We start from the raw sequence: 26,284 nt of genomic DNA on the forward strand, positions 1-26,284 counted from the left end.
AAAAATTTGCAATTATTAAATAGTAGCTTATAATTGCTCGGCAATTATTAAATAGTAGCTTATAATTGTTCATAAAAATTTGCAATTATTAAATAGTAGCTTATAATAAGGAGCTTTTATTATAGAAATGCTTGTAAAAATTTGCAATTATTAAATAGTAGCTTATAATAAGGAGCTTTTATTATAGAAGGGGAAAGAAAATGACAAAACGGCATAAGCTTCAGTAATATTCAATTCTATAACAATTCAAAAGTTGTCATTTAAATGATTAAGATGGGAGAATGAAATTAAATTTTCATATGCATATTACAGGAATAATTCGTCACTTGTGTAGAAGGTGTAGAAGGAATTAGCGATGTATTGTTAGTCACGTCCATAGAGAGACTAATGTAATCTATTTGCTTATTGGATGACAAACTTTCATCATCATGGTGAGTATATGCTTTGATATTTTGAGGCACACATTGAAAGACTCAAATAGTTTCTCTTTCCCAATCTTGTTAGTGTTGCGTGACCTAAATTGATGTATGATTTGTTTGGTAAATGGTTGTTAGCTATTAGCTGATTGAGTTAATGAGAGGATATAACTAGTTGATAACATTAGTTGATTGTAGAAATGTGTTTGATAAATTAGGTGTTAGCTGATAGTTGTTTGTAATTTTTTGAAAAAATTTCAATTTTGGTCACACGACTATAGAAATTTTGTTAATTTCAACACATAACTTTCAAAAGTGTCAATTTAGTACATTGAGTATGTAAATTTTGGTCACTCCGGCCAAATTGCCGGCCAAATTTGACCGAAAAAATTAATCCAACATTTATTTTTAAATGTGAGGGGCAAAATCTTCTTTTCTATCATTTCTCCTAATTAAGTTGACCGAATTAAGTTGTTGACCCGGTTCAGCAACAAAGACTCCTTCGTTGAGCGAGATAATTCCTTCGAATAATAGCAACCTCCTCCCGTTTTGCATAGATTGGTGTTTGTTATTTTTCTAGTTTAAAGTTTGATGATCTTAGCGGCCTTCATGGGATTTTCTCGGGCGGTCGCCTCTCGGCCAGCAGCTTTGTAGTCGTAGCTGCAATCATGTCGGTTAGAGTACGGTCAATCCTACCTTTCTCCGACAACCAGAACACCGGCTCACCTCTCTCCTAGGCGGAACTGGCGAACTATTGACCTTGGCTTCATCACTACCTGCTAACCTCCAATCTTCTCACGTTGTTTCCGGCGACGACATCCGGACGATAGATCTAGGAGATTTGTCGGAGAATTTATGAGGAATTGTCGACATTGAGGCGAAAACGGAGGTGGAGACCGCGTTGAAGCATTTCTGGCAGAGATTGTTGGTGGCAGGGTTTCCAGTAACGCCGCAGTTGTTAACGCACGGCACAATGTTAAGGAAAGCTTCTTCAAACAATAGGAGTCTTTGTTGCTGAACCGGGTCAACAACTTAATTAGGAGAAAGGATATAAAAGACGATTTTGCTCCTTAGATTTAAAACTAAATGTTAGATTAAATTTTTTCGGCCAAATTTGGTCGGAAATTTGGCCGGAATGACCAAAATTGACAAAACTTACATACTCAAGATACTAAATTGACACTTTTAAAAGTTAGGTGTTGAAATTAACAAAGCCCATATAGTCGTGTGACCAAAATTAAAATTTTCTCTAATTTTTTTTCTCAAAAAGCTAATTGAAAAAGTTATTTTGAGTAGCTTTTTGAATTTTAGCATTTTGGAGTACAAAAAGCTAATTAACTAAACATTTATACTGATTTTTAAACCAAGTCAAACAACTAATAGTGATCAAATAAGTCAAAATTTACCTATAAACTAACTATTTTACCAAATAGGACCGTAATGTTTTCCTTTTTTCTTCTTTTTATCACATAAAAAAAAATAACTCAAAAATCTTAATGTTTATTATATATGGTTCATAAGTATATGTCTCATGCCCTTGACGTAAATCCAATTGATTAGCCGGTCTAAAATAAGTATGTTAGAATCCTATAAATGAAAAGAAAATGTCATTGTTGTGTGAACTTGGAAATCTGCAGGCCAAATTTACCTATTCAACCGGTCTCAAAGGTAAGAGTGGTACAACTTAAGAGGGTTTATCATCAATTTCTTAAAACATCAAGTGGTTTACAAAATAAAACGAAGTAGGCGGGGTGAAATTTGTAACGAGTGAAAACTAAAGGGCCGATGTTTAAATGAGACTTCCAACACAATTCTCGCGCGCCATTTCCCAATTTTCCACCGCTTCGACTCCATATGTTCTCGACTTCTCGATCTCTCCCAGGTTCATTAATCTCTCTCTCACACACAGGTTCATTCATCTCTCTCTCCCATACAGGTTCATTCATCTCTCTCTCCTTCTCTCTCACCATAAACGTATAGATTTGAGATTTCGATAGTGTGTGTGTATATATGTAAGTGTATCCTTCTCTCTCACCATAAACGTATAGATTTGAGATTTCGATAGTGTGTGTGTATATATGTAAGTGTATGGTTCGTGAGTACAGAATGAGAAATCTTTCTCAGGATAGTTCGGGAGACATGGTTGGAGTTCACAAGAGCACCGGTGGAAAGGCAATCGCGAACTCGCCACCGCCGTTTCTGTGTAAGACTTATGACATGGTGGACGATCCGTCGACCGACGCCGTGGTATCGTGGAGTAAGAGCAACCAGAGTTTCGTGGTTTGGAATGTGCCGAGGCTCACTAAAGATATTTTGCCCAAATACTTCAAGCACAACAACTTCTCCAGTTTTGTCAGACAGTTGAACACTTATGTTAGCATCATATTCCCTTTTTGTGTTTTTATCTTCAATTCAGTCTTCGTCTTCTGGTTTATGCTACATTTGGAATTTTTGCTGCAGGTAAAAATTACTTCTAATAAACCCTAATTGACGCACTTCTACGTTGATGTAGTGGATTTGCTTAATAATTACATAATTACTTTCTCAGCTTTCCCCCGTTCCTGCTTTATACCTAAATTTGTGTCTGAAGCTTTGATTATGTATGCTTGAATGGTGGCCTGAAAAGTTATATGTAACTAAGGATATAATCTGTATTTGGAAATTTTGAGTAATATATCTCTTGCTTGAGTCTGGAGGGAAACTAATTTTTTGTTTTAATAGTCTTCATCTATCTTTTGGGTAATCAGGGGTTCAGGAAAATTGACAGTGATCAGTGGGAATTTGCTAATGGGGGATTTTTGAGAGGTGATAAGCATCTGCTAAAGACTATAAGCAGGAGAAAGCCATCCCACTCTCAGGTACATCAACAACCACAGCAAGTTCAGAGAGCTACAGTTGAGCCATGCATTGAAGTTGGGATGCTTGGGCTAGTGGAAGAGGTGGATGCACTTAAAAGAGATAAAGATTTTCTTATGCAGGAGCTTGTGGAGTCTAGACAGCATCAGCAGGCAACAGATCACATGTTGCAGAGTGTTGGGCAGAGGGTTCATTTGATGGAACAACGGCGACTGGAAATGATGTCGTTTCTTGCAAAGGCCATTCAGTGCCCCTTTTTTCTAGCCCAATTTGTGCATCAACAAGGTGACAACAACAGGTGCATTTTAGGGGTAGATAAGAAACGGAGACGACTTCCAACCCAGGAAGAAGAAAATTTTGTGTGCAAACCAGTTAAAGATTGCCAGGTTCCAGCCTCTACTGAATGAAGCAGGTTCTGCTAGGCTTGAACCAAAAGTTAGTATTGGAATTGGAACTTACATTAAATCCTAATTCAGCACCTATTTCAGAAGTCCAATATTTTTCTGATCTGGTACCCCAGGAGGCTAGAGTGAGGCAGTTTTCAGAGATGGATGCACTCACTTCTCCACTGGATAAAGTTTCACTTGAATTTTCTCAAACACAAGGATTCATGGCAGAGATCAATGCCTGGTTTTTTGACTTTTTGTGATGGCTCCGGCCTGGATTTTCTGACCCTGATGAGAGCTCTGAACTGCCTAGGATTAATGATGTTTTCTGGGATCAGATTTTTTCACTACAGACACAGGTGAGGATAACTCCATATTGGAAGAAGGAACATGATCTACAAGCAGTGGGAGAAGCTGTGCATCAGAGTCCTATGTTGTATGATTGAATGTGATTGTACATTTGCTTCCCTACTATCAGAGTTAAAAGTTCAATAATCACACATTCGAAAGGCTGCAGACTTTCTGGTAAAGTAAATCAAAAAGTTATAAAGTTCATTCCGCCACTTTCTATATGGGCTTAATCCTTTCATTCTTTCATTTGACTTCAGTAGAGATGTCATACCATGGGTTCATCTTGCAAGGTAGACCTTGATAGTAACCGATGTATAAATTGTGTATTTTTAGTATTAGAAATTTAGAATTGTGAACTTTTAGAATATAAATTGTGTTTCTAAATCAAAACACATAATGTTAAATTCTGTTAATATTGTGTGACTGCAGTATTTAAAATGAACTTGTTAATACAAAACAAGATAATCAGTTATGTTAATATTTTATATTCGTAGTATACAATTTGTGAATTTTTAAAAAGATAAATTGTGAATATTTAGTATGTGAATTGTGAACATTTAAATTCGGGTCACCATGTCGAAGATACCATCCATTCATGTCTTTTTTTTTCCCTATTGAATTTATGTGGAGGTGAAAATATATATACTTAAAAGGCAAATTATTGTTGGATCATGGTCCACACAATAACAAAATATATATTTTTAATATACTAAATGCACATTATTTGTTTACTAAATGTACATCCTATGAATACAATGTACATTTTTAATATATTAAAAGTACATTATTTTTGTACTGAATATATATTATTTTATAGTATATAAAATATAATCCGCACAATAATGATTGTAATTAAAAGTAGCTAGGTTTATTTGGGGCGATGTTAGAAGCCCAATTAGTGAATATGACTAGCCCATTGCTTTAGAAGTAGTGAAAAGTAGTTGCCCAAGTCCAATTGAATTAAGAAAAAGTATGAATACAAGTATAGAACTCTTTAATGAGAAAATAAGTGATTTTATGCATATAAATAGGGACATGGTTTCCATAACACATACTCCGCATAACTCAACATTCCTAGCATAATTATCGAAAAACCGACAAAATTGATAACTGATAACCGAATCGACCGATAATTTCGGTTATCAATTATAAGACTAAAAAAAATGTTGGTTAATCCCTCTAAGAAGACGTTTCATATCAGCATTATTTCATCTTGTTTCTTGAGCAATTGAGGAGGCGAAGCGGGCTGCTTGTCTTGCCTCGAGCCCATAAGAGAAGTACTGTTCTGGACTAGGACGGTGCTGTTCTGCTTCAAACTAGGCTAGGAAATGGGCCTAACTCCATTCGCTGATGAACCCTGAACCTCGGGCGGTATGCTTGGTGACGCGTGCCGTCTACTATGCTTTAGTTGCGCTGACTGGGCTGCTTCTCACCGTGCCAGGTCAAAGAAAGAAAGAGAGTGAGAATGCTTGGCTAAGTAGTGATGTTGTCTCACTGAAATGGAATGCCACTAGTTCCACTATCAGCTTGCTTCTCCTAATAATTATTCGGTTATTTATCAGTTATAAAGGTGTAATAACCGCGGTCACCGAATAACCGACACTATATATATATATATATATATATATATATATATATATATATATATATATATATATATATATATATATATTACTTGTGGATGTTCGATTATTCGGTTAATCGAAACGGTTTCGGTCGGTTAAAAGTATATGTTCGACCGATTATGAAGATTTAAAAAATATCATCGGTTATAGGTCGGTTATTAACCGTAACCGACCGATGCTCACCCATATTCCTCCTACCATCTTTATAGTAGTAATACCATATTCTTAGCATTTCCAAGTTTTATTTTTATTTTTCCCTTTATATATAGAAAATTCAAGGTTAAATTGAAAATTGAAATTATTAAAATTTTTAAAACTGAATTATAATTTAATCTAAGTGCTTGAAATAAATAATGACAGAATGTTTTATTGGAAGGAATGAATTAAGGAATAAAGGAATTGTTATTCGGTAAAAAAATAATAAAGTTGGAATTCAAATTAACATCAAACTTACATTGTTTGGTGAGGAGAAATATAATTACTAGCAATGTGAAGAAAAGAAGTCGTATAAAGAGCTAATATTAACCTCCCATATTAAAAAGCAACTTAATGCCATGAAATTAAATTACAATTACATCTAACTAAAAAATCCATGAAATTCTTTAAAAAAAAAAAAAAAAAAAAACCATGAAATTTACTAATGTTAGGAAATGTTAAATGAACGCATCTCGCCTTTATGCAGTTTGTAACAAAAAAATCTTTTTGATTCGGTACATCCCTCACATTTATGACGTGAGTACCTCGAAAAGGAAACTGCGTGACCACTCCTCCAAGTCCGACCCTTTCCACCTGTCTACGTCATTGACCCCACGCCCACCCGTTTCGCCAGCCCGCCCGCACCCGACAAACACGCCGCGCTCTCCTCGTCCAAATCTTATTCTTGGGTGTTAAGCAGAGTAATAAGGTCAAGTTCCTCCTAAACCGACTGTTATACTCTACTCTCTCTCTCTCTCTCTCTCTCTCTCTCTCTCTCTCTCTCTCTCTCTCTGTCTCTATCGATCTGTATATATACACAAAACACTCGCCGCAGTATTACACGGAGAATACTGACATTCTTCTATTAATCAGCAGGAGTTTCGTTGTCTAAGATTCAATGTCGGTCAGTCTCTCAGCGATCTCTTTGACCGCAACTAATTTCATCCTTTGTTTTCGGTGAATTGTTTCCTGCTTTACTGAATCGATTTGTTGCGGATGTTGGTGAAGTTTTACGGGATATGATAGTGTTAAGAAATCCGTGTTTTATTTCATCGATCTGATAGTTCTCTTGGCTGAATTTACTGCTGAGATATTTCGTTGGAGCTTTGATAGGTTTTTAAACTCAGCTTTGTTGTGGTCAGGCAATCAGAATACTACGAGTAAAGTTGTTGAAATCACTCATAGAATACTGTGGCGGGTAGGTGTAGTTAATGATATAGGAAAGAGGATGCTTCCATATAAGCATGAAGGGGGGTGCCTCTGTTCAATAGTTTATCCTTCTTAGGAGGGTGGATGAATCTCTTAAAAAGTTGAGCTAATGTAGGAACAGTGTGTTTTTGGATGTTAGGGTTATTTAATAACCAATTTCTATTGTTTAATTTATAAAAAATTTTCATGGCAGGTCAGAACAGTGAAAGTAAGCAATGCTTCTTTAGGTGCTTCTGAGCAAGATATCAAGGAGTTCTTTTCGTTTTCTGGAGATATTGAGTATGTGGAAATGAAAAGGTTTGTTCTCTTGGGGCATTTTCAAGATCTCTCTGGTATTTTGTTGCCTATTTATATCAACAAAAGCCATTTATTTGGAATATATTGGTGTCCATTTTGTGATGCCAAGTGATTTTCATTATGTTCACGGCATTAATGTAATTTACCTTTACCAGTGCTGATGAACGGTCTCAAATTGCTTATGTGACTTTCAAGGATCCTCAGGGTGCAGAGACTGCTGTGCTTCTTTCAGTAAGTTATAAAATCATCGTTTTTTCGGTGCTGATAAATTTCCTAGTAATGGATGGTTTGACTATTGTTGTGTTAGTTTTGTGTTCTTACTGCTGCATTTTGTCAACTGATGCACTAACTTGGTGTATCTTAGGGAGCTACTATTGTTGATCAATCAGTCACTATAACTCTCGATCCCGAATACAAGCTTCCACCTCAGGCTTTATCAACACCAATTGTATGTGTTACATATCAAGAATCTATGATGTTCTATCAACTGCATCATTGTTCTTAAGGAAAATGTTTGATATATCTACAGGTTGCTGAAAGCCAGAATGTGGGTGGTGATGGATCTGGATCTGGATCTGCAATCCAGAAGGCGGAAGATGTTGTGAGCAGCATGTTGGCCAAGGGTTTTATCCTGGGCAAAGATGCAGTTAACAAAGCCAAGTCTTTTGATGAGAAGCACCAGTTCACTTCCACTGCCACGGCCAAAGTTGCAGCTTTGGACCAAAAGATTGGATTCACTGAGAAAATTGGGTTGGGAGCGAACATTGTGAATGAAAAGGTTAAAGAAGTGGACCAGAAGTTTCAGGTTTCCGAGAAGACAAAGTCTGCCATTGCTGCCGCGGAGCAGACTGTTAGCAATGCTGGATCTGCCATTATGAAGAACAGGTACGTTCTCACCGGGGCAACTTGGGTCACTGGTGCCTTTAATAAGGTTACCAAGGCTGCTGGGGAAGTCGGGCAGAAGACAAAAGAAAAATTGGCTGAAGAACAGCAGGTTAAAAATGCAACAGAAGGCTATACACAGTTACATGCTTCTGAATCCCCAAAGGCTTCCGCTGCTGAGGAACAAAACAAGTCCACTGTTCAGGGTTTAGTCCTTTAATTTGTGTAAATGTGTAAAACCCAGATATTTAAGTTTTAGAGGTTGCCTGCCATTTTCACTCATATGCTACTTAGAGACTTTGAACTGTAATTGTGCACTGTCAGAATTCAAACATGCTTTTTATACATCAAAACTTATTTAATATTTTTGACTGGATAAATGATTAATGGCATTTTTCTTTGAAAAGCCATAGATGGTGAAGTGCAATCACTGGTACAAGGATTTATGATATGGTCTTAACAGATGTTGGCTCCACCAGGAACAGAACTCAGAGGTGAAACCCTGAGTGAACTTGTGGAAGCTGGTGGGCTACCATTGCCATCAGTTTCAGCTTTGAGAAGTGCCTCATTTCTAGAGGTTGTTCACTTGATGTATAGCCTATGAATAGGATGGGTGGGAAGTTCAAGTGAAAAAGGGAAGCTTTTAGAGTTGCAGCATGAGGTTACTAAGTTGGTGCTAAAGTGCCAAAGAGCATTGATTGAAAGTTGGTCTTTTGCTTACAACATTCTGTATCTCAACCATGTAAAGATTTATTCGGTTTCGGCTTGAGGTTGCTTAGTTGGTGCTAAAGTTTCAAGAGGTTAGATGAAAATTTCAGTTTTTTATATACATCCAATATTTCAGTTACATTAAGACTAATTAATGAGTTAATATTTGATTTGGTTTGTCGACTATTAAAATTTCACCATTTTTGATCATCGACTTTTAAATTTGCTCAATTTCATCCAAAACTATACAATTGTTAACCAAAACGATCCTAATCAGAACTATTTTTGTTTGGACAACGGACTAAGTTAGGTAAAAATTGCATAATTGATGATGAAATTGAACAAGTTTGAAAGTCGATAGCCAAAGTGGTGAAATCCTAATAGTAGGGCGGAGAGACCAAATTGGGTATTGACTTTTTAATATATGTTTGAATCTTGCAGATGAATAAGAGTTTTAAGTGGAAAAGTGATAACAAATCCGACCTTAGCTCAGTTGGTAGAGCGGAGGACTGTAGTTGTCTAACAGCCAATCCTTAGGTCGCTGGTTCGAATCCGGCAGGTCGGATGCTTTTTTAGTTCGGGGCCCACAATTGTGTTTTGCCTGTTGGCGCCTCTATCGATTTGATCAGCTGCTTTCTGCATACGGCATAGATATTTTGGACTTGTCAAATGGACCCAGAAATTGGTGTCCCATAAAGTTGATGAGTTTGTCAATATATGTTTTCTGGCAATGCTTATAATTTGGGCCTAATCACATCATTGGTGAGAGTGTGAGACAATACCTAATGTTTTGTTCGCATATGAAAATTAAATACTTGATAATTAGAATGTATTTTGGTGAAAATAGTTTACATATTTGGTAATATGGTGTAATCAGAATGATTACTAATATTAATATTTGATTATGTATGACTCTATAATAATTATTAATATTGATGTTTTCGAGTGTGACCGTACAAAACACACCCGTAATCTTTTGAAGTATTGAAAGAATTTCATTTTTGTTTTTGTTATTTTGTATTTCCATATGATTCGTTCAATAGTATCCTCTTATGTTGAATTATGGAAAGTTGTTAGTTTTGAAAGTGGGTCAGTGACATATTTTGTATTTTTGAAGAAATAAATATATGTATTCATTATTTGATCAATATAGGAAATAAGCATTTAATGTCGTATCGCATTTTATAACCGTTTAGTTTAGATGTTAATAGAGTTGAACTTTGTCCGCACAAGTTTAGTTCACTAGTTCATTCAGGCATTTGAAAGAAGAGACGAATGTTCAAACCTCGGCAGAGGCAATGTAAAAAACATCCTCCCAAGACCCAAATGCTCACTGGCTCATAATTACTTTCTCATGAAACACAAAAAGCCAATTTGTCTAGACATATACATAATACCAAATGTGTTTTTTTTTTTTTTAATTTTTAATTATTCCCCCATACAACCTACTTTGCCTTATCCAAAATGATTACCAAACACACTCACATTGATGCTCAATTGGACTAATATCAAATCAAATTTAAGATGGAGCAAAGTCAACCTGATCACAAGCTTCAAACTTGAGAAAATACTCCGTACGAAGTTAGGAATCGTATAAGACACAAATACGTACATTATACGTAGGGAGCAGTTGGTAAAGTTATTTATATGAAATAAAAAGAAGGGAAAATGGCACTTTTTACCCCTAAGTTATATACTTATAGCACTTTTGCCCCCTCAATTATTTAGGTAAGCACATTAGCCCCCTCAATTATTCTAAAAGTGGTGCTTTTTCCCCCCTGATATATTAAATTGACATTTATACCCTTAAAATAAACATTTTATTTATTTTACTACTTCAACAAATTATTGCGTATACGTAGGGATGACCACGGTTCGATTTGAATTGAACCGGATACTAAAGCAATCGAATTAATAGTTTACGGTTATAATTCAGATCTAGAACCCAATATTTAAATGTCAATTTATTAAAATTATGTATCAAAAAAATTGAATCTTGAATCGTGAACCGGCGATTCCGGATCTGATTCGCGATTTGAACCGTCTTTATTTTAAAATTTTATTTTTTATTTTAAAATAGTCTAAATTCAACGATAAATGTATTTTATTTTTTCAGTTCGGAACATGAACCGTCCGTTCCGGTTCACGATTTTAATAAACTCTAAATATCAAATTTCGATTCTAAATTGTAATTGGAATATTTCGGTTTGATTGCTATAGTGTTTGTTTAGTTTGAACCAAATTATGGTCATAATTTGTTGGAGAAAAAAAATAAATTAAATATTTAGTTTAAGGGTAAATATGTCCATTTAACATTTCAGGGGGAAAAACAGCCACTTCAATAACTTAGGGGGAAAAAATACTATAGGTATATAACTCAGGGGAAAAAGTGTCATTTTCCCTAAAAAGAATTATAAAGAAATTAGATTGAATACAAGGACGCGGCCTGCAGACCTCCGGGAAACATCGGAAGAAAAATACGAATAGTCAGTCAAGTCGTATCTGTTGTCATCGCCATACAAACCGTACTACAGAAACGCTTCTATTCAACGATTTCTCGCCTTGCTTTCTACGGTAAGCGACTCCTACTTTTCTTGTTTAATCGCTGATTTTTGTTTACTTTTTAGTTTTTGTTTTGAGGAATTTTCCAGTTGATCTTCTTCTGCTGCTATGTTTTCCGATTGTTTGACTTGTCGGTGCCTTCTAGTTGTTCAATTCCTTAAATTATTTGCGTAGTCAATTCGTAGTAGGTATTAATTCGCGAGTCCAAGGTGATTGCGAGGCTGAAGTTTCATATAATTAGTTGTTTTATGATTTGGTTATGTATCTGTGCTGTGGAGCTTTGAAATAGTAGCCGGATTTAAAAAAAATAATAATAATTTTGAGAGTGTTGTCAGTTACGAGTTGGATTTTCAGGTGTGTTTTTTTGATCTGCTGGGAAAGGGTTTGTGAAAGATGAGCGACAATTTGATGGATAAAGTCAGCTCTTTGGGAGAGCGCTTGAAGATCGGAGGGTCAGAGGTGGGGCAAAAAATTACTGCTGGAATGAGCTCCATGAGCTTTAAGATGAAGGAGTTTTTCCAAGGCCCTAACCAGGCGGATAAGCTTGTTGAGGAGGCGACGGCAGAGACTTTGGATGAGCCCAATTGGGCAACGAATCTTGAACTCTGTGACATGATAAATCATGATAGGGTCAATAGTGTTGAACTCATACGGGGCATAAAGAAGCGGATCCAGTTGAAGAGCCCCAGGATTCAATACTTGGCCTTGGCGTTGCTTGAAACCATTGCAAAGAATTGTGAGAAGGCATTCTCGGAAATTGCAGCTGAGAGGGTGCTTGATGAGATGGTGAAGTTGATTGATGATCCTCAAACTGTTGTGAACAATCGGAACAAGGCTCTCATGATGATTGAATCTTGGGGTGAATCATCAAATGAGCTTCGCTATTTGCCTGTTTATGAAGAGACTTACAAGGTACCTTCATTTTTCTATTCATATTTTGTTGTATTGATTGTGTTATTTGGACCATAGCAAAATACTCAATATAGATGATCATATGATACTTTTGGTAAATAAAGTGATACTACAATATTTTGTTTGTTAAATGTTTAGCCCCAAATTTTCTTTTCAACCATTTGATATGAAAGGCTTAAGCTACCTATTTCAGTATTCCCTGGAGAATTTGATCTAATCTTCCAGGTGTTATCCTTAAATTTGATCTAATCTTCCAGGTGTTATCCTTAAATTTGATTGAAGAAATGAGATTTGTTTACTTAACCTATCCTTGATGTCTGATGGATAAGATGGTTTGATTAAATTTGTGATCTGAAAAAAGTTTCTAGTTTTTGTGTATCCATGTGGATTAGACATCTTTATATTTATTACTCTGCTGATATATGTTTCTTCATTGTGATCTTGTGTTTTCATTATAGAGTTTGAGATCAAGAGGTGTACGCTTCCCTGGTCGTGATAATGAGAGCCTAGCCCCCATCTTCACTCCTCCAAGATCTGTAGCAGCTTCAGAATTAAATGCCACTCTTGCACAACAAATGCATAATGATGTCCCACCTCCTCCGACCTTGTCAGCTGAACAAACCAAGGAGGCATTTGATGTGGCAAGAAATAGTGTAGAGCTTCTTACCACTGTTTTATCCTCTTCACCTCAACAAGATGCTTTAGAGGTACTTCTGTTCTCTTCCTACTGTCAATGTGAATGTTCTGTTGAAATGGTTGCCGTCAATTATGATCATGTGTTAGCTTTCTAAAAGCCTAATTAAAATAACACATGCCATTTTGAAATTTGGATCTAGTGATTCCATGTCCATTTTTCTTTGGTACATCTAATGTGAAGGTGGACTGAAGATTAGACCTCATACATAGAGTCTCGGGTTGATATCACCAGACTATAATGCCCTTGGTGTGCCCTCTGTTATACTAAAACTGAACTAATATGTCAACTCAAATGTAATCTTTCTCCAAACAAAAGTATTATAATATTTTACTACTTGGAAATGTCTTTGACTGGGAAAAGTTGATGGAGGACTTGCAGTAGTAATGGTACCTTCACTTGCTGTTCATGTACACACATGGATGCCGTGGAATAATGTAATTGATGAACAGGCTGCTGAAGATGAACTTTAGATATGCATGCTTGTTAATTTTGATTTTCTATAAGTACTACTAACACTTCACCTTTTGTGTTTTTGGACTATTTAAGGATGACTTGACAACTACGCTTGTACAACAGTGCCGCCAGTCCCAAAATACTGTTCAGAGAATCATTGAGACTGCTGGAGATAATGAGGCCCTCCTTTTTGAAGCTTTGAATGTGAATGATGAGATTCTGAAAGCCCTCTCAAAGTATGAAGAGATCATAAAACCTGCAGTAGTTCCATCAGCACCGGAACCTGCTATGATACCCGTTGCTGTTGAGCCTGATGAGTCCTCCTACGTGGGAAAGGAAGATTCTTTGATCCGAAAGCCTGCAGGCTCCCGTCCTGGCGCTCACAATGGACCCAATGATGAAATGATGGACGATCTTGATGAGATGATCTTTGGTAAAAAAGCGGGTGGTTCATCTGAATCAGGGCACGATCAAAAGAAGCAGCAACCACCAAAAGATGATCTCATTTCCTTTTAAGTTTCCTCAGCAGCGCTGGATTATATTTGAAAACCTGTCTTTGCTGGTGTTAATACGATTGGCTTTTAGATGGTATTGGCAGATCGTTCAATCATTATGTCTTTCTAAAGGAACCCGACAATTTGTCTTTCTCTTTTCACTAACATTTGAACTACTGCTATTTCGACTTTTTATGTTTGATGAACTTGGATTCAATTGCTTGAATGATACAGGATGATATGTATTTGGTATATACAAGGCTTACTGTGTGCCTGAGCCTTTACATTTCTTGCTGGCAGATGCTTATAATGCGTAAAATCCGAAATGTGCTATGCTAGGCGATAATAGTCTTCTAAAATATACCATATAAGAACACAATGTTATAGATGAATGAGATATGTAAAAGGAGTAGGTTACATTAAGCAAATAGTGTACAAAAGCTTGTAATATTGATCTCTTGATTACAAGGAATAAATTAAATGCATTCTGACAGTAAAGTTTACGAATTAGGCGGCCTACCTATTGGTTAGGCAATCTGTTTCTATGTCTGATTGTTTGGAGTAGCTTTCATACTTTCCCATCATTTGCTATATTTTATCCTTTGATTTGAATTAATGTTACCGTTATTTGTGCGTGTGTGTGTGTATATATATATACACTAGCGGGACGATGAGAAAAATATTATTGTAAAGATTTTTCGAACGCATCCATGGTGAATATGTGATGAGTTTGTTAGAAGGTCAGCGAATATGGTAGCTCATTGCCTTATCCGAACTGTATTTTCTGTGTCTGGCGTTCAATAGTGAAAGTTGTCTCCACCTATCTTTATTCCGAATGTAATTGATAATTCGATACAGATTTAGTTCATTAATGAATTACTTTTATTTGCCCGCATGGGTAGCTCAACTAGTCATAGAGGTGAAACTTTGAAAAAATGACCAGGGATTGAGTCTCACCAGCGGCAGTGTGGGAGCAACCTCGGGTTTCTTGTGCGCAGTGAGCACCGGTCTAGCCTCTATGGTTCATATTCAGTTGAGTCACCATGATTTACACCGGTCTAGCCTCTATGGTTCATATTCAGTTGAGTCACCATGATTTACATCCTCCCAAACGCTCTGTCAGGCCGAGGTGTGGGGGCACCGGTCTAGCCTCTATGGTTCGTGTTCAGTTGAGTCACCATGATTTACATCCTCCCAAATGCTCTGTCGGGCCGGGGTGTGGGGGGCCCTTAGGGTTGAGGTTCAGTCTTTGGAAGAATGAATTACTTTTATTTTCTAAAAAAATGCATTTATTTTAAATATTTTTTTAATTAAAAAATGAGAGTATTAATTCTTTCTTTCTTTCTTTCTTTCTTCTTTTTTTTTTTTGAAAACAGAGTATTAATTCAAAATTAAAAAAAAAAAAAAAAAAAAAAAAAAAAAAGGTAGAATTGACATTTCCAGTTCAGTAAGCCCAAACCGCTGTTACACACTTACACCAAAGAATCCCAAACCCTACCTTAAACCCTGAACCTTCTTTTCGCAGATCTCATTTCACATTTCTATGGCGGTTGCTTGTTCTTCAAGAACCCACTAAATCCTAATAACCTCTTACATCTTGGAAAACGATAAGATCGAAAATGGCAAAAGGCAGTGCAGCTGGACTTATCGCTGCGCTAGCAGCTGCAGCTCTCGGAGGACAACCTGCCTACGCCGATGGGCCTTTCAATTTCTCTCCGTTTTCCTCCTCCTCTTCTTCTTCGGCCCAAACTGCTCCTCAGGTTCCGGCGACTGACTCGCCTCAGCCGCCTCAGCCGCCGCCGGCGGAACCTCCAAAAGCTCGCAATGATAATCCCAGAACCACGTCGGCTGGGTTCGACCCGGAAGCTTTGGAGAGAGGTGCCAAGGCTTTAAGAGAGATTAACAGCTCCTCCAATGCAAAACAGGTACCCAATTCGGTTTAATTTTTTGTTGCTTTTGTAGTAGCTTATATCCCTGCCATACGAGGAAACTTATACTGGTGTGCTGGAAAAGATTGGAAAGTTAAAATGTTTGTGCTGTCGTCTGCTTGAAATTAATCATAGTAACGAATTTTGTGTGTGTTCTTTGGAGTAATTTTCTGATCATGTGAAGAAAAATACATTTGTAAGCTTCAATTTACAGAAACGTCTTATCTATTTATGCAGCTTAAGAAAAATAGGATGGATAATTTGATCATAAGGGCTTTTTGTGTGTGCTTTCACATTCGCATTATGCTGCAAAAATTTTGTGATTATGTGCAAAGCATTACATATACAAACTTGCTGAAATGACTCGTCTTTTTAACTTGTTTAGAAAAGTAGGATACACAATGGGCTATGAGTGATTTTGAAGGGGCATTGATTTATTGTAGGTTTTTGAGGTGATAAGAAAGCAAGAGGATACAAGGCAAGCAGAGTTATCTGCTAAATTGGCTGAGTTTAAGGCACTGCAAGCTCAATCTGAAACTGTAAGATTGCTTTCTCTCATGCTTCATAGTCTGGCAAGCTCAACTTAAAAGCTTGATTGCTTTAATGGATTAGTTTTATTATGCCATTGGATATGTCAAAACCAAGAGTTTCTTGTTTGATAGGAGAGGCAAAGGGTGATATACGATGAACAGAAAAAGCTAGCTCAGCAACAGGCACAAATCAAATCACAAATGGCTCGCTATGAAGATGAATTAGCAAGGAAAAGGATGCAGGCATGTGAAGATTTTCTATATAATCCATTCAAAGTGAAATTTGCATAATGGTTAGGAGTATAACTTCTCTGGCAATTCTGCAGGCAGAAAATGAACATCAAAGAGGAAGGAATCAGGAATTGGTAAAGATGCAAGAGGAGTCAGCTATGAGACAAGAGGCAGCCAGACGAGCAACAGAAGAGCAAATTCAAGCACAACGCCGGCAAACAGAGAGGGAAAAGGCGGAGATAGAACGTGAAACCATCAGAGTGCGAGCTATAGCTGAAGCAGAAGGACGAGCACATGAAGCTAAGCTTGCTGAAGATGTTAACAGAAGAATGCTACTAGAGCGTGCAAATGCTGAAAGAGAAAAATGGATTTCCGCCATAAATACAACTTTTGAACACATTGGAGGTATCTCTTAGGGAACTTTTTTAGCCATGCTACTGTGCATCTGAACTTGGTTTTTCTTCTGTCCCCTCCCCACTGCACAATCTATTTCTCTTGCCAACAGAAGATTATATGAAAGAAAATGTAGATATATTCTGGAATTTTGAGGAGAGCTATCCACCTTTTGCAGGGGGGTTGCGTGCAATATTAACTGATCAAGATAAGTTGGTTGTGGCTGTTGGTGGTGTGACAGCCCTTGCTGCTGGGGTATACACAACAAGGTATTTAAAATGTTGTGAGTAATAAATAATACAAGGAGTTTATATATTTGGAAGTTATTGTTGCTATATTAACTACTCATGGTTAATGAGCTCATTCCTATTCATGTTTACATTTGCTTTTCTATTTCAGAGAAGGTGCAAGAGTAATTTGGAGTTATGTGGACAGAATACTAGGACAGCCGTCATTGATCAGGGAATCATCCAGGGGCAAATACCCTTGGTCAGGTTTCTTTAAACGTGCCATGAGTAGTTTCTCACGAGGTGGTTCTGCATCTCAGGCTGAAAAAGGGCTTGATGATGTCGTTCTAAACCCTTCCCTTAAGAAAAGAGTTTCTCAGCTTGTTAGGACTATGACTTATACGAAGGCACATCAGGCACCATTTCGTAATGTCCTTTTCCATGGCCCTCCAGGAACAGGCAAAACATTGGTTGCTAGAGAGATTGCTCGCAACTCTGTAAGTGATTTTGTAACCTTTATACCATCCAGACCTGAGATTTTCCTATTTAATTTGCATTCAATACTCAATGTGATTGGAATGTTATTTTGTCCTTGGTTATCTCTGATCATTTTTTGATATGTTTCCAGGGTCTTGACTATGCATTGATGACAGGAGGTGATGTGGCACCCCTGGGACCACAGGCTGTCACCAAGATACATCAACTCTTTGACTGGGCCAAGAAGTCCAATAAAGGCTTGTTACTGTTTATTGACGAAGCAGATGCATTCTTATGCGAGTAAGTGAGGTTTACCTGTTAAAATTTTCTCTTGTTTGCTTCTTATGTTTGCCACAAATAAGGGAGTCTAGATTTTTCATTACCCCTTAGAGATTTTTGATTGGTGAATATGATTGTGGTGTTTTTATATGGGTACATACTACATAGTGTGATCTACAGTTAATATACAATTAATTTGAACTCTTTCTCCAAGTGTAAGGATAGCATGCTGAGGTTGATGAATATCATTATAGCAACTAGTTATTTCTGGACTGAAAATTGTGAATTTTTGTCAAAAACCTTAAAACTTACTTTATGGTATTCCCGTGAAACCATTTATTTGTATTGTCTATTATGCAAGCAACCTGACTGTTGGACTTTGTAATTTGACAAACTTCAGGCGGAATAAAACCTACATGAGTGAAGCTCAAAGGAGTGCTTTAAATGCCCTTCTTTTCCGAACGGGCGATCAATCTAAAGACATAGTCCTTGCTCTAGCAACAAATCGCCCTGCTGATCTTGATTCAGCTGTTACAGATCGTATAGATGAAGTTCTAGAATTTCCCTTGCCTGGTGAAGATGAACGCTTTGAGTTGCTGAAACTTTATTTGGATAAATATATAGCTCAAGCTGGAGCAACAAAGGCTGGTATTTTAACTCGGTTCCGTAAACAAACACAGAAGATAGAGATCAAAGGTTTGACTGATGATATTCTTAAGGAAGCTGCAGCGAAGACAGAAGGATTTTCGGGAAGAGAAATAGCGAAGCTGATGGCAAGCGTTCAAGCTGCCGTTTATGGTAGTGAGAATTGCGTTTTAGATCCTGCTCTGTTCCGGGAAGTTGTAGATTACAAAGTTGCAGAGCATCAACAAAGAAGAAAATTAGCTGCTGAGGGCAAGAGTGCTTGATTCCACAGCATTGTGGTTCTGATTGATACTTTTTGCTCCGAGGAATTAGCACAATATTATGCTATTGAAACAAATCATTTTTATTGTTCCTCAAGGTTAAAGTAGCCTATTCTTTTACCTTCATGGAATTTTGATACTGACCACTTACCAGTGTTCTTGTTGAGCATGACCTTTTGGAAGTGATGCTGTTAGGATTCTTTTCCATATTGTAATGTTTTCATTCATATCATACTAAAATAAATGGAATTCACAATCCTTTCTTTGTTTGCTTCCAAATTTTGACACTAGACCCTTGAGATGACAAGGAAATATTCATTTAAACAATCAAAATCATTATGTTCACAAAAGAACAAAAGACCACAAGGAAATATTCATTTACACAATCAAAATCATTATGTGCACAAAAGAACAAAAGACCACAAGGAAATATTCATTTAAACAATCAAAATCATTATGTTCACAAAAGAACAAAAGACCAAGGATGTTGTTCTTATTATAGAGACTGCAACCTTGCAACATTAAAACGAGTTACAATACAATTAAAAGAGGGCCTGGTCTATTTAGAAAACTTGCAAAAGAACATAATTGATCATGGTTTATCAAAAAAAAAAACATAATTGATCATGCAGCCCCTTAGTGGTGATGTCCGTGATCTTGGAAGTAGCGCAAGCCACAGTACTTGCAAACAGCGGGTGCATCCAAATCAAGGCATATAAACTCAATCGGGTGCCCAAGAGCAGGGTCGCTATCTGCATCAGGAGAGAATGTTTCATACATCAAATCTTAACGGGATACAAGCGACACAAGAGGGATTATACTATGATACTATCTGCATGTTTACCTCCTTCACAGGCAACAATCCGGCCCTCCACCTTAATAGGTGGAACTTCATTGATCAACTCCATAGGAGATTTTCTGCCAGTATCCTACCAATAGAGCACAGAAAACCATGAAGACAATTTAATCTTGGCGTTTGACATGCAAATGACAACCAACAAATATGATATGCTCTGTAACAAGGATAAAAGGTAAAGAAACGAAGGAACAACATAATAAAGGAACCATTATTTACAGTGCAGAATGTAAGACAGTCAGATGCTTCACATGTTCACCGGTGGGACGCAATTTAAAGTACTAGTTTTTTTCATAAAGTCCAAGTCAAAAAGATTTAGTTTCTCATACATATATTTTCCCTACACAAGGGATTCACATTCTCAGTAAAGGAGCTAAAGTATTCCAATGGTTCAATCAAGAAAAATTGTGCAGTGAACATTGAGGTAAGAACTGAGAGCTTTGCACAGAAAGAAGGAAAGAAACAAAATAGAATGGGACAATCATACAAGTATATGAGGCCAACTAGCATATAGAACCTAAGCAATATAGAGGCGGACTATTTTAGATTTCTCATCCATTTTTTGCATTCAATTTATTTATTCTTAGAAGAAAACCTTAATAGCACAAAGTGGATTCAAGAATTAAGAAAGGACAAAGAGTCTTAAATTATACACAAGACAGAGTAAGACCAAAAGAAGCAACCCATTTTTTTCTGCTGAGCATTACTGCAATTTCATTGTTTAACTTAAATACATAATCATAAAAAAAACAATGATCAGGACAGAATTCTCACAGCAGTAGACCATGACAAGTAAAGCCATAAATAGCAGGTTGTTAGATCAATGAAGTTGAGATGTATCTAGTCTTAAGAGAAGAGATAAAAAGGAAGAATAGGAGCTTTAAATTTTGATTAGTACCCAATAGAACCATAAAGCTAAAGCTTGCTGAGATGATAAATTTGAACATGATCGATTCTTCATACCTTTGATTTGAATAGAATACATGTATGCAATTGTGAAACATAATCACATTCAATGCATTTTATCAAATAATTGATTTCAAACACTATCAACATGCAATTTCATAATGTTATATTGTTATGTGTTCAAAATAGCATTGTATTCCTGTTTTTTTCTTATAGAAAAATATTGAAAACTGTGTTAAAGGCTGCAGATTTCAGATGGAAAACAAATGAAAACAGCAATCAAAATGTGCTTTGTGAATTTCTATTAGCTTGACTCCTTAACTCTCCACCAAGAATCCAAGATCATTATCCGTCTTGATATCTTCATATAATATAACCCAAATATTCTATCCACATATCAATAACATATGAAATGATAGTTTCGATTAAACCCACCCAAAAATCCCTATTAAACAAGACTGATTCACGATTATTCATCGAGAATGCATTCAATATGCAACGCGACATACGGTTTCAGTGATTGATTGGAGGAATCAAACGGTTTACCTGCATCCATTTAGCAGTGTGAGATGTGATGACCTCGCTGCTACCGATGCCGGCGGCGGCGCTGACACCCCTCGAGCCGGATGGGAAATTGGGCACCGAAGGTCTCGCAGTTAGGGTTTTCAATAGATTGGTAAACATTGCCACGCCCTGCTTCCTCCCGAATGAAGCCATCATTTGTTCAGGCCTGAGGAAAATTACACGAAGGAATTTAACAACGCCGGATTCTTAATCAGATCTTTATTCCTGCACTCTCGCGTCGCGTATTGAGTTTGAGCAACGATAATTTAATTTCCTTTGAATCCCTTATTTTTTGTAAAATTACATTTCTCTTATTTGTATTTTCTGTTTACTTTTCTTCTCCCGATCGAGCATTTAGGAGGATGTAAATCACGGAAACTCAATAACTCAGCGAACATGTTAAATATTAGTACGCACAAGGAATCTGTACATTTTAAACATAATTCACTCACTACCGCTGTCAAAACGGTTGAGTGTCTCGTCCCACGAAAAAATGAAACACATTTTTATTTTTCAGACTTGTCAGTCCCTCGCTCAATATTTGGTTAAACTAGAGACTTTTAATCAAATTGATCCGACTATGAGAACTACCTATTAATTTTCATGGTTTAAACTAACTAATTATGAATAACTTGAGCTTCTTGTTTTTTTTTTTTTTGTTTTTTTTTTTGGGAAAAATGTGTTCTAACTCGATCTTTTGCATGTTAAGGTTAAAGACGGATTGTCTAAAGTTCAACTTCAAATAAAGTTTGCATACTTTTCTACAGGTGATTTGATTAGGTGGATTAATTATAGAAAAATAAAAATTGTTCGTCTAGCATCTATTGAGGATGTAAATCATGATAACTTAGTTGAACGTAGACTAGATTTTTGTTTATTGCGCACAAAGAGTCCAGCCCTTCACTTTGAGATGTTGCTCCCACACTGTCGCTAGTGAGATTCGATCTTAGGTAGGGATGGCAATGTGCCCCGCACCCGACGGGGATCCCCGTACTCCGCCCCGATAGAGATGGGGATGATAAAATTTTTCGAGGAACGGGGACGGGGACGAGGATGGAGATAGCCCTCCCCGCCCCGCCCCGTCCCCGAATATATATATATATATATATATATATATATATATATATAAGTTCAGGTGCGGCGGTGTCTTACGGTGCAGCATCACCAATAGTTCAACAAATATACACCATCAATGTTAGGAAAATACACTACAAAAAACAGAGGAAAATTAGGTACGCATCACCAAACACGCATCATTAGGTGTGAGTAAAAACACCATACAATATTTGAAAATACACCATTGTAGGTGGTGAGTTATATGGTATATTTTTTGGGATCTGTTGTGTATTTTTGATGTTTTATTGCATTTCATTATGGTGTATTTTTCTTACACTGTTAGTGTATATTGTTAACACTGTTGGTGTATTCTGAAATTCCGCCGCACGAGAAGACCCCGCCGCATTTGAACTTTCTTTTATATATATATATATATGTATATATATGTATATATATATATATATATATATACATATATATATATATATATATATGTATATATATATATATATATATATATATATATATATATATATATATATATATATATATATATATATATATATATATATAGTATTTTAAATTTTTTTATTATTAAAATTTACAATTATCTAACATTTTGACTAGAAGTTGACGGGGAATGGAGAATTTCCGTCCTCCCGCTTAATTCTTTGGAGGGACGGGAATGAGGAGTATTTTGAATTCCCCGCCGGGGCCGGGGCTGAGGCCGGGGTACTCCCCGTCCCGTTGCCATCCATAATCTTGGGTCATTATTTTCAAACTTCACCCATGTGACCAAGTATTAAAATTATATAGAGTAATTAAATTCTTAATTTATGATTTTAAAGATTTTTCTATTAATATTATTTTGATTTTGATTTGATTAAACTACTAATGCAAAAATAAACATTTCAATTTGGTACGTAAAATTTGTGACTTCTGTTAATTTTAAACCCCAAAGAATTCATCGATTCTGTTTTGGTCCCTTCAGAGTTCAGAGCTTCCTCTTTCGTCGTCGTCGGAACATTGGAGCGAACTTCCCGCGAGTAAAGAGTAGAAAACCAATCAATGAGTAGCACAGGCGGTAATGCTTCGTCAAGTACAGCTCCCAAAATCCTATTAGCGAAGCCTGGACTTGTCACCGCCGGCAAGTTCAATCGCGGCGGCGCTGATGACGATTCCGCCGCGCTCCGTCCTCGTATTCCGTCAATAGGTTCACTCAACCTTCTCTCCGACTCCTGGGACTTCCACACCGATCGTTTCCTCCCAGTAATTACACTCTCTCACTTTTTTCTGTACTCGCTAGGAAAATCTCTGTATTACTTTTGATGAAGATGCATATGTTCGTATGTTTTTGCAGTTTCTGACTGATAATACGGATTTTACTGTGGTTGGGGTGATTGGTCCGCCAGGGGTGGGCAAGTCAACTATAATGAACGAAATTTATGGCTTTGATTCTAGCTCTCCTGGTATGCAATTTTTGTTTAGTCAATCCAGTAACAGTATTTGCAACAGCTCATTCAATTGATAGATTGGATTGTAATTGTTTAGGAATGCTTCCTCCATTCGCAATACAATCAGAAGAAATAAGGGCAATGGCGAAGCATTGTACTGTTGGAATCGAACCTCGGGTTTCATCTGAACGGATTATACTTCTTGATTCACAGGTGTTTAATTCATTAGTTAGTAACAATCAGTTTTTGGTGTTTTACTCTTTCCTTTATTCACTTGAAGGAAGTCAGAGAAAATTATCTAAGATCACAGAACTTTTTCAAAGAGAACTCTTATACTGGAAAGAAATGACGAAATCTTATTTACTACGCATGTTTTCTTAGTTCACTTGTTGATGCTAGTTAGCTATCAACACTTCCTCCTCAATTCTGGAGTTTTATCTGAACCTTTCTTTTCATTTCTGCTTCGTTATTAACACTTCTCATTTGCAGCTATTATATTCTCCTTTTTTTAAAGAATTCACATCTATATTGAATGAAGTCAGAGAAAATTATCTAAGATCACAGAACTTTTTCAAAGAGAAGTCTTATACTGGAAAGAAATGACGAAATCTTATTTACTACGCATGTTTTCTTAGTTCACTTGTTGATGCTAGTAAGCTATCAACACTTCCCCCTCAATTCTGGAGTTTTATCTGAACCTTTCTTTTCATTTCTGCTTCGTTATTAACACTTCTCATTTGCAGCTATTATATTCTCCTTTTTTTAAAGAATTCACATCTATATTGAATGCAGCCTGTTTTTAGTCCTTCAGTTTTAGCTGAGATGATTAGACCAGATGGCTCATCCACAGTCTCCGTGATAATGGGCGAGTCCCTCTCTGCTGAGCTGGCTCATGAAATGATGAGTATCCAGGTAACTGCCATGTTATATACTTACTATTCCTTTGCAGTTTCATTTCAATAATCTCATCTTTTTTATTTACCTGGTATAGTTCATTTTGAAACCTTTTCTTCATAAATTTCCCTTTACACTTAAAAGGTCTAATAAATGACTATCTCATTTGCGTTTATGCAAGGGATTTCTATAGCTTGGTGTTCTTCTTGTCTCCATTTGTCACATTATCATAGTGGTATCTGATGGTGTTCATGATCTGAGCATGTGGCGCTTAATGTCCACGGTATCTTTTTTTATCAGCTTTGTACTATAGAATTTCCATTTGTTGTATAATAGAAATTGCTATCATAGCATCATTGACTTAGCAGCTTGTTATCACAATCAAAATTCTTCCCCCTTCTACTTGTTTTTTTTTTTGGGGCATCGGACTTATAGTTTTTGCAATTTCTACATCTTGTTTTCTTAGTGTTGCTTTTTCTTTTTCTTGTCACTTTGGATTACAGGTGGACTTACTAAAACATGGCATACCTGACCCATCATCTCTATCGCTCTCCCATCCTCAAAGTTCTAGTTTTCTCTCTGAAAAGGAAAACAAAGATAAAAATGGAGAAGGGGGGGAAGAGTACATGGCTACTCCAGTTTTTGTGCATACAAAGTGAGTTGATGTTAACCTTTACCGTGAATGTTATGAATATAGAAGGTGAATGTTGACAGTTTAATATTGTTGTTCGTCTTTTTGCTTCCCCTTTATTGCAGGTTACGCGATGAGGATCTTAGTCCACACAATCTCGCACAACTAAGGAAGGGATTGTCACAATTTTTCGGTTCTTCTTCCTTTATGAGGTCAAAATGCCATTATACATCAAAAGACACTAATGTTTCTGTCCATGCCAACTCCCAAAGTCACAAGGTGGACTCTGACTCCCAGTTACTGAAATTATTCTTACTGCCATCTAAGCACAAAGACAATTTGCCAAGGGCACAGTATGAAAGCTATGAATCAGCATTCTGGAAACTTCGGGATCAGGTTTCTCTTTCTCCCTCACTCTCTATCAAAATAAAATAGAATGAGAGGCTTTCTGAAGTGAGACTGTATCCTCCCTTATGCTATAACATGCTTTTAATGTAAAGTTACTATATCCCTCAGGTTTTATCGATGAGTGGCCCATCATTCTCAAGGACCGTCTCTGAACGCGACTGGCTGAAAAATTCTGCCAAGATATGGGATCTTGTTAAAAATTCTTCCATCATTGCAGACTACTGTAAAACCCTTCAAACTTCGGGCATGTTTAGGAGGTAGTCATTAGTCATCTCTTTGTTTTTAAAGCTAAGCAGAGATTTCAACTGAAACCAAACTTATTAATGTTAAAACCATTACTATTCTGTTGATCACTTTCCCAGTATTTTTACTCATCTGCAATTCTGCATACATTGGTAACAACATCAAATGCTTAACCTTACACTGGAGTTGAGTCTGGATTTGTACTTGGCACAGTTTTATCATTCTGAAATATTCACAGAAAGCATTTCACACTACAAGA

General features: G+C 36.7%; 7 protein-coding genes, 1 long non-coding RNA gene and 1 other non-coding gene across 12 annotated transcripts; 7 read left to right on the forward strand and 2 right to left on the reverse strand.

Annotated features, from left to right (window-relative positions):
* Window positions 1–923: 923 nt before the first annotated feature.
* Window positions 924–2,386, reverse strand: LOC109193864 (zinc finger A20 and AN1 domain-containing stress-associated protein 5-like). The gene is made up of 3 exons (XM_019344696.1): window positions 2,351–2,386; window positions 1,216–1,430; window positions 924–1,100 (listed from the first exon to the last, which is right to left on the reverse strand). The coding sequence occupies exons 1-3, from the start codon at window positions 2,384–2,386 to the stop codon at window positions 998–1,000; spliced, it is 354 nt and encodes a 117-aa protein (XP_019200241.1). The 3' UTR covers window positions 924–997.
* A 169-nt stretch (window positions 2,387–2,555) lies between these two features.
* Window positions 2,556–4,328, forward strand: LOC109193983 (heat stress transcription factor A-1b-like). Its single transcript, XM_019344819.1, has 2 exons — window positions 2,556–2,789; window positions 3,164–4,328. The coding sequence occupies exons 1-2, from the start codon at window positions 2,556–2,558 to the stop codon at window positions 3,677–3,679; spliced, it is 750 nt and encodes a 249-aa protein (XP_019200364.1). The 3' UTR covers window positions 3,680–4,328.
* Window positions 4,329–6,449: 2,121 nt separating this feature from the next.
* Window positions 6,450–8,623, forward strand: LOC109146569 (binding partner of ACD11 1-like). The gene is made up of 5 exons (XM_019294241.1): window positions 6,450–6,733; window positions 7,232–7,335; window positions 7,491–7,566; window positions 7,700–7,783; window positions 7,865–8,623. The coding sequence occupies exons 1-5, from the start codon at window positions 6,728–6,730 to the stop codon at window positions 8,435–8,437; spliced, it is 843 nt and encodes a 280-aa protein (XP_019149786.1). The 5' UTR covers window positions 6,450–6,727; the 3' UTR covers window positions 8,438–8,623.
* Window positions 8,624–9,403: 780 nt separating this feature from the next.
* Window positions 9,404–9,490, forward strand: TRNAY-GUA. Its single transcript is given in 2 exon segments — window positions 9,404–9,440; window positions 9,455–9,490. It is a non-coding gene; the product is annotated as a tRNA-Tyr (tRNA).
* Window positions 9,491–11,347: 1,857 nt separating this feature from the next.
* On the forward strand, window positions 11,348–14,299 carry LOC109146494 (TOM1-like protein 2). 4 transcript variants are annotated; one of them, XM_019294147.1, is made up of 4 exons: window positions 11,348–11,504; window positions 11,869–12,399; window positions 12,858–13,106; window positions 13,643–14,299. In XM_019294147.1, the coding sequence occupies exons 2-4, from the start codon at window positions 11,881–11,883 to the stop codon at window positions 14,063–14,065; spliced, it is 1,191 nt and encodes a 396-aa protein (XP_019149692.1). In that variant the 5' UTR covers window positions 11,348–11,504; window positions 11,869–11,880; the 3' UTR covers window positions 14,066–14,299. The 4 variants fall into 4 exon arrangements, with proteins under 4 accessions (XP_019149692.1, XP_019149691.1, XP_019149690.1 ...); XM_019294146.1 differs by having other exon boundaries at window positions 11,348–11,501; window positions 11,866–12,399; XM_019294145.1 differs by having other exon boundaries at window positions 11,348–11,499; window positions 11,842–12,399.
* LOC109146495 lies at window positions 12,406–12,753 on the forward strand. Its single transcript, XR_002048455.1, has 2 exons — window positions 12,406–12,624; window positions 12,657–12,753. It is a non-coding gene; the product is annotated as an uncharacterized LOC109146495 (long non-coding RNA).
* A 1,207-nt stretch (window positions 14,300–15,506) lies between the features above and the next one.
* LOC109146509 (ATPase family AAA domain-containing protein 3-like) lies at window positions 15,507–19,282 on the forward strand. Its single transcript, XM_019294170.1, has 8 exons — window positions 15,507–15,968; window positions 16,415–16,510; window positions 16,634–16,744; window positions 16,828–17,137; window positions 17,304–17,394; window positions 17,525–17,849; window positions 17,981–18,129; window positions 18,509–19,282. The coding sequence occupies exons 1-8, from the start codon at window positions 15,663–15,665 to the stop codon at window positions 19,014–19,016; spliced, it is 1,896 nt and encodes a 631-aa protein (XP_019149715.1). The 5' UTR covers window positions 15,507–15,662; the 3' UTR covers window positions 19,017–19,282.
* Window positions 19,283–19,429: 147 nt separating this feature from the next.
* On the reverse strand, window positions 19,430–21,599 carry LOC109146510 (NADH dehydrogenase [ubiquinone] iron-sulfur protein 6, mitochondrial). Its single transcript, XM_019294171.1, has 3 exons — window positions 21,322–21,599; window positions 19,858–19,942; window positions 19,430–19,765 (listed from the first exon to the last, which is right to left on the reverse strand). The coding sequence occupies exons 1-3, from the start codon at window positions 21,493–21,495 to the stop codon at window positions 19,650–19,652; spliced, it is 375 nt and encodes a 124-aa protein (XP_019149716.1). The 5' UTR covers window positions 21,496–21,599; the 3' UTR covers window positions 19,430–19,649.
* A 1,750-nt stretch (window positions 21,600–23,349) lies between these two features.
* On the forward strand, window positions 23,350–26,135 carry LOC109193777 (protein SMG9-like). The gene is made up of 8 exons (XM_019344586.1): window positions 23,350–23,664; window positions 23,756–23,864; window positions 23,947–24,062; window positions 24,642–24,761; window positions 24,937–25,026; window positions 25,247–25,398; window positions 25,500–25,770; window positions 25,891–26,135. Exons 1-8 carry the CDS (start codon window positions 23,464–23,466, stop codon window positions 26,041–26,043), a joined length of 1,212 nt encoding a protein of 403 aa, XP_019200131.1. The 5' UTR covers window positions 23,350–23,463; the 3' UTR covers window positions 26,044–26,135.
* The last annotated feature ends 149 nt before the right edge of the window (window positions 26,136–26,284 follow it).

This window comes from Ipomoea nil, unplaced genomic scaffold (genome assembly GCF_001879475.1).
Source record: "Ipomoea nil cultivar Tokyo-kokei standard unplaced genomic scaffold, Asagao_1.1 scaffold1932, whole genome shotgun sequence".
Classification (NCBI taxonomy): Eukaryota; Viridiplantae; Streptophyta; class Magnoliopsida; order Solanales; family Convolvulaceae; genus Ipomoea; species Ipomoea nil.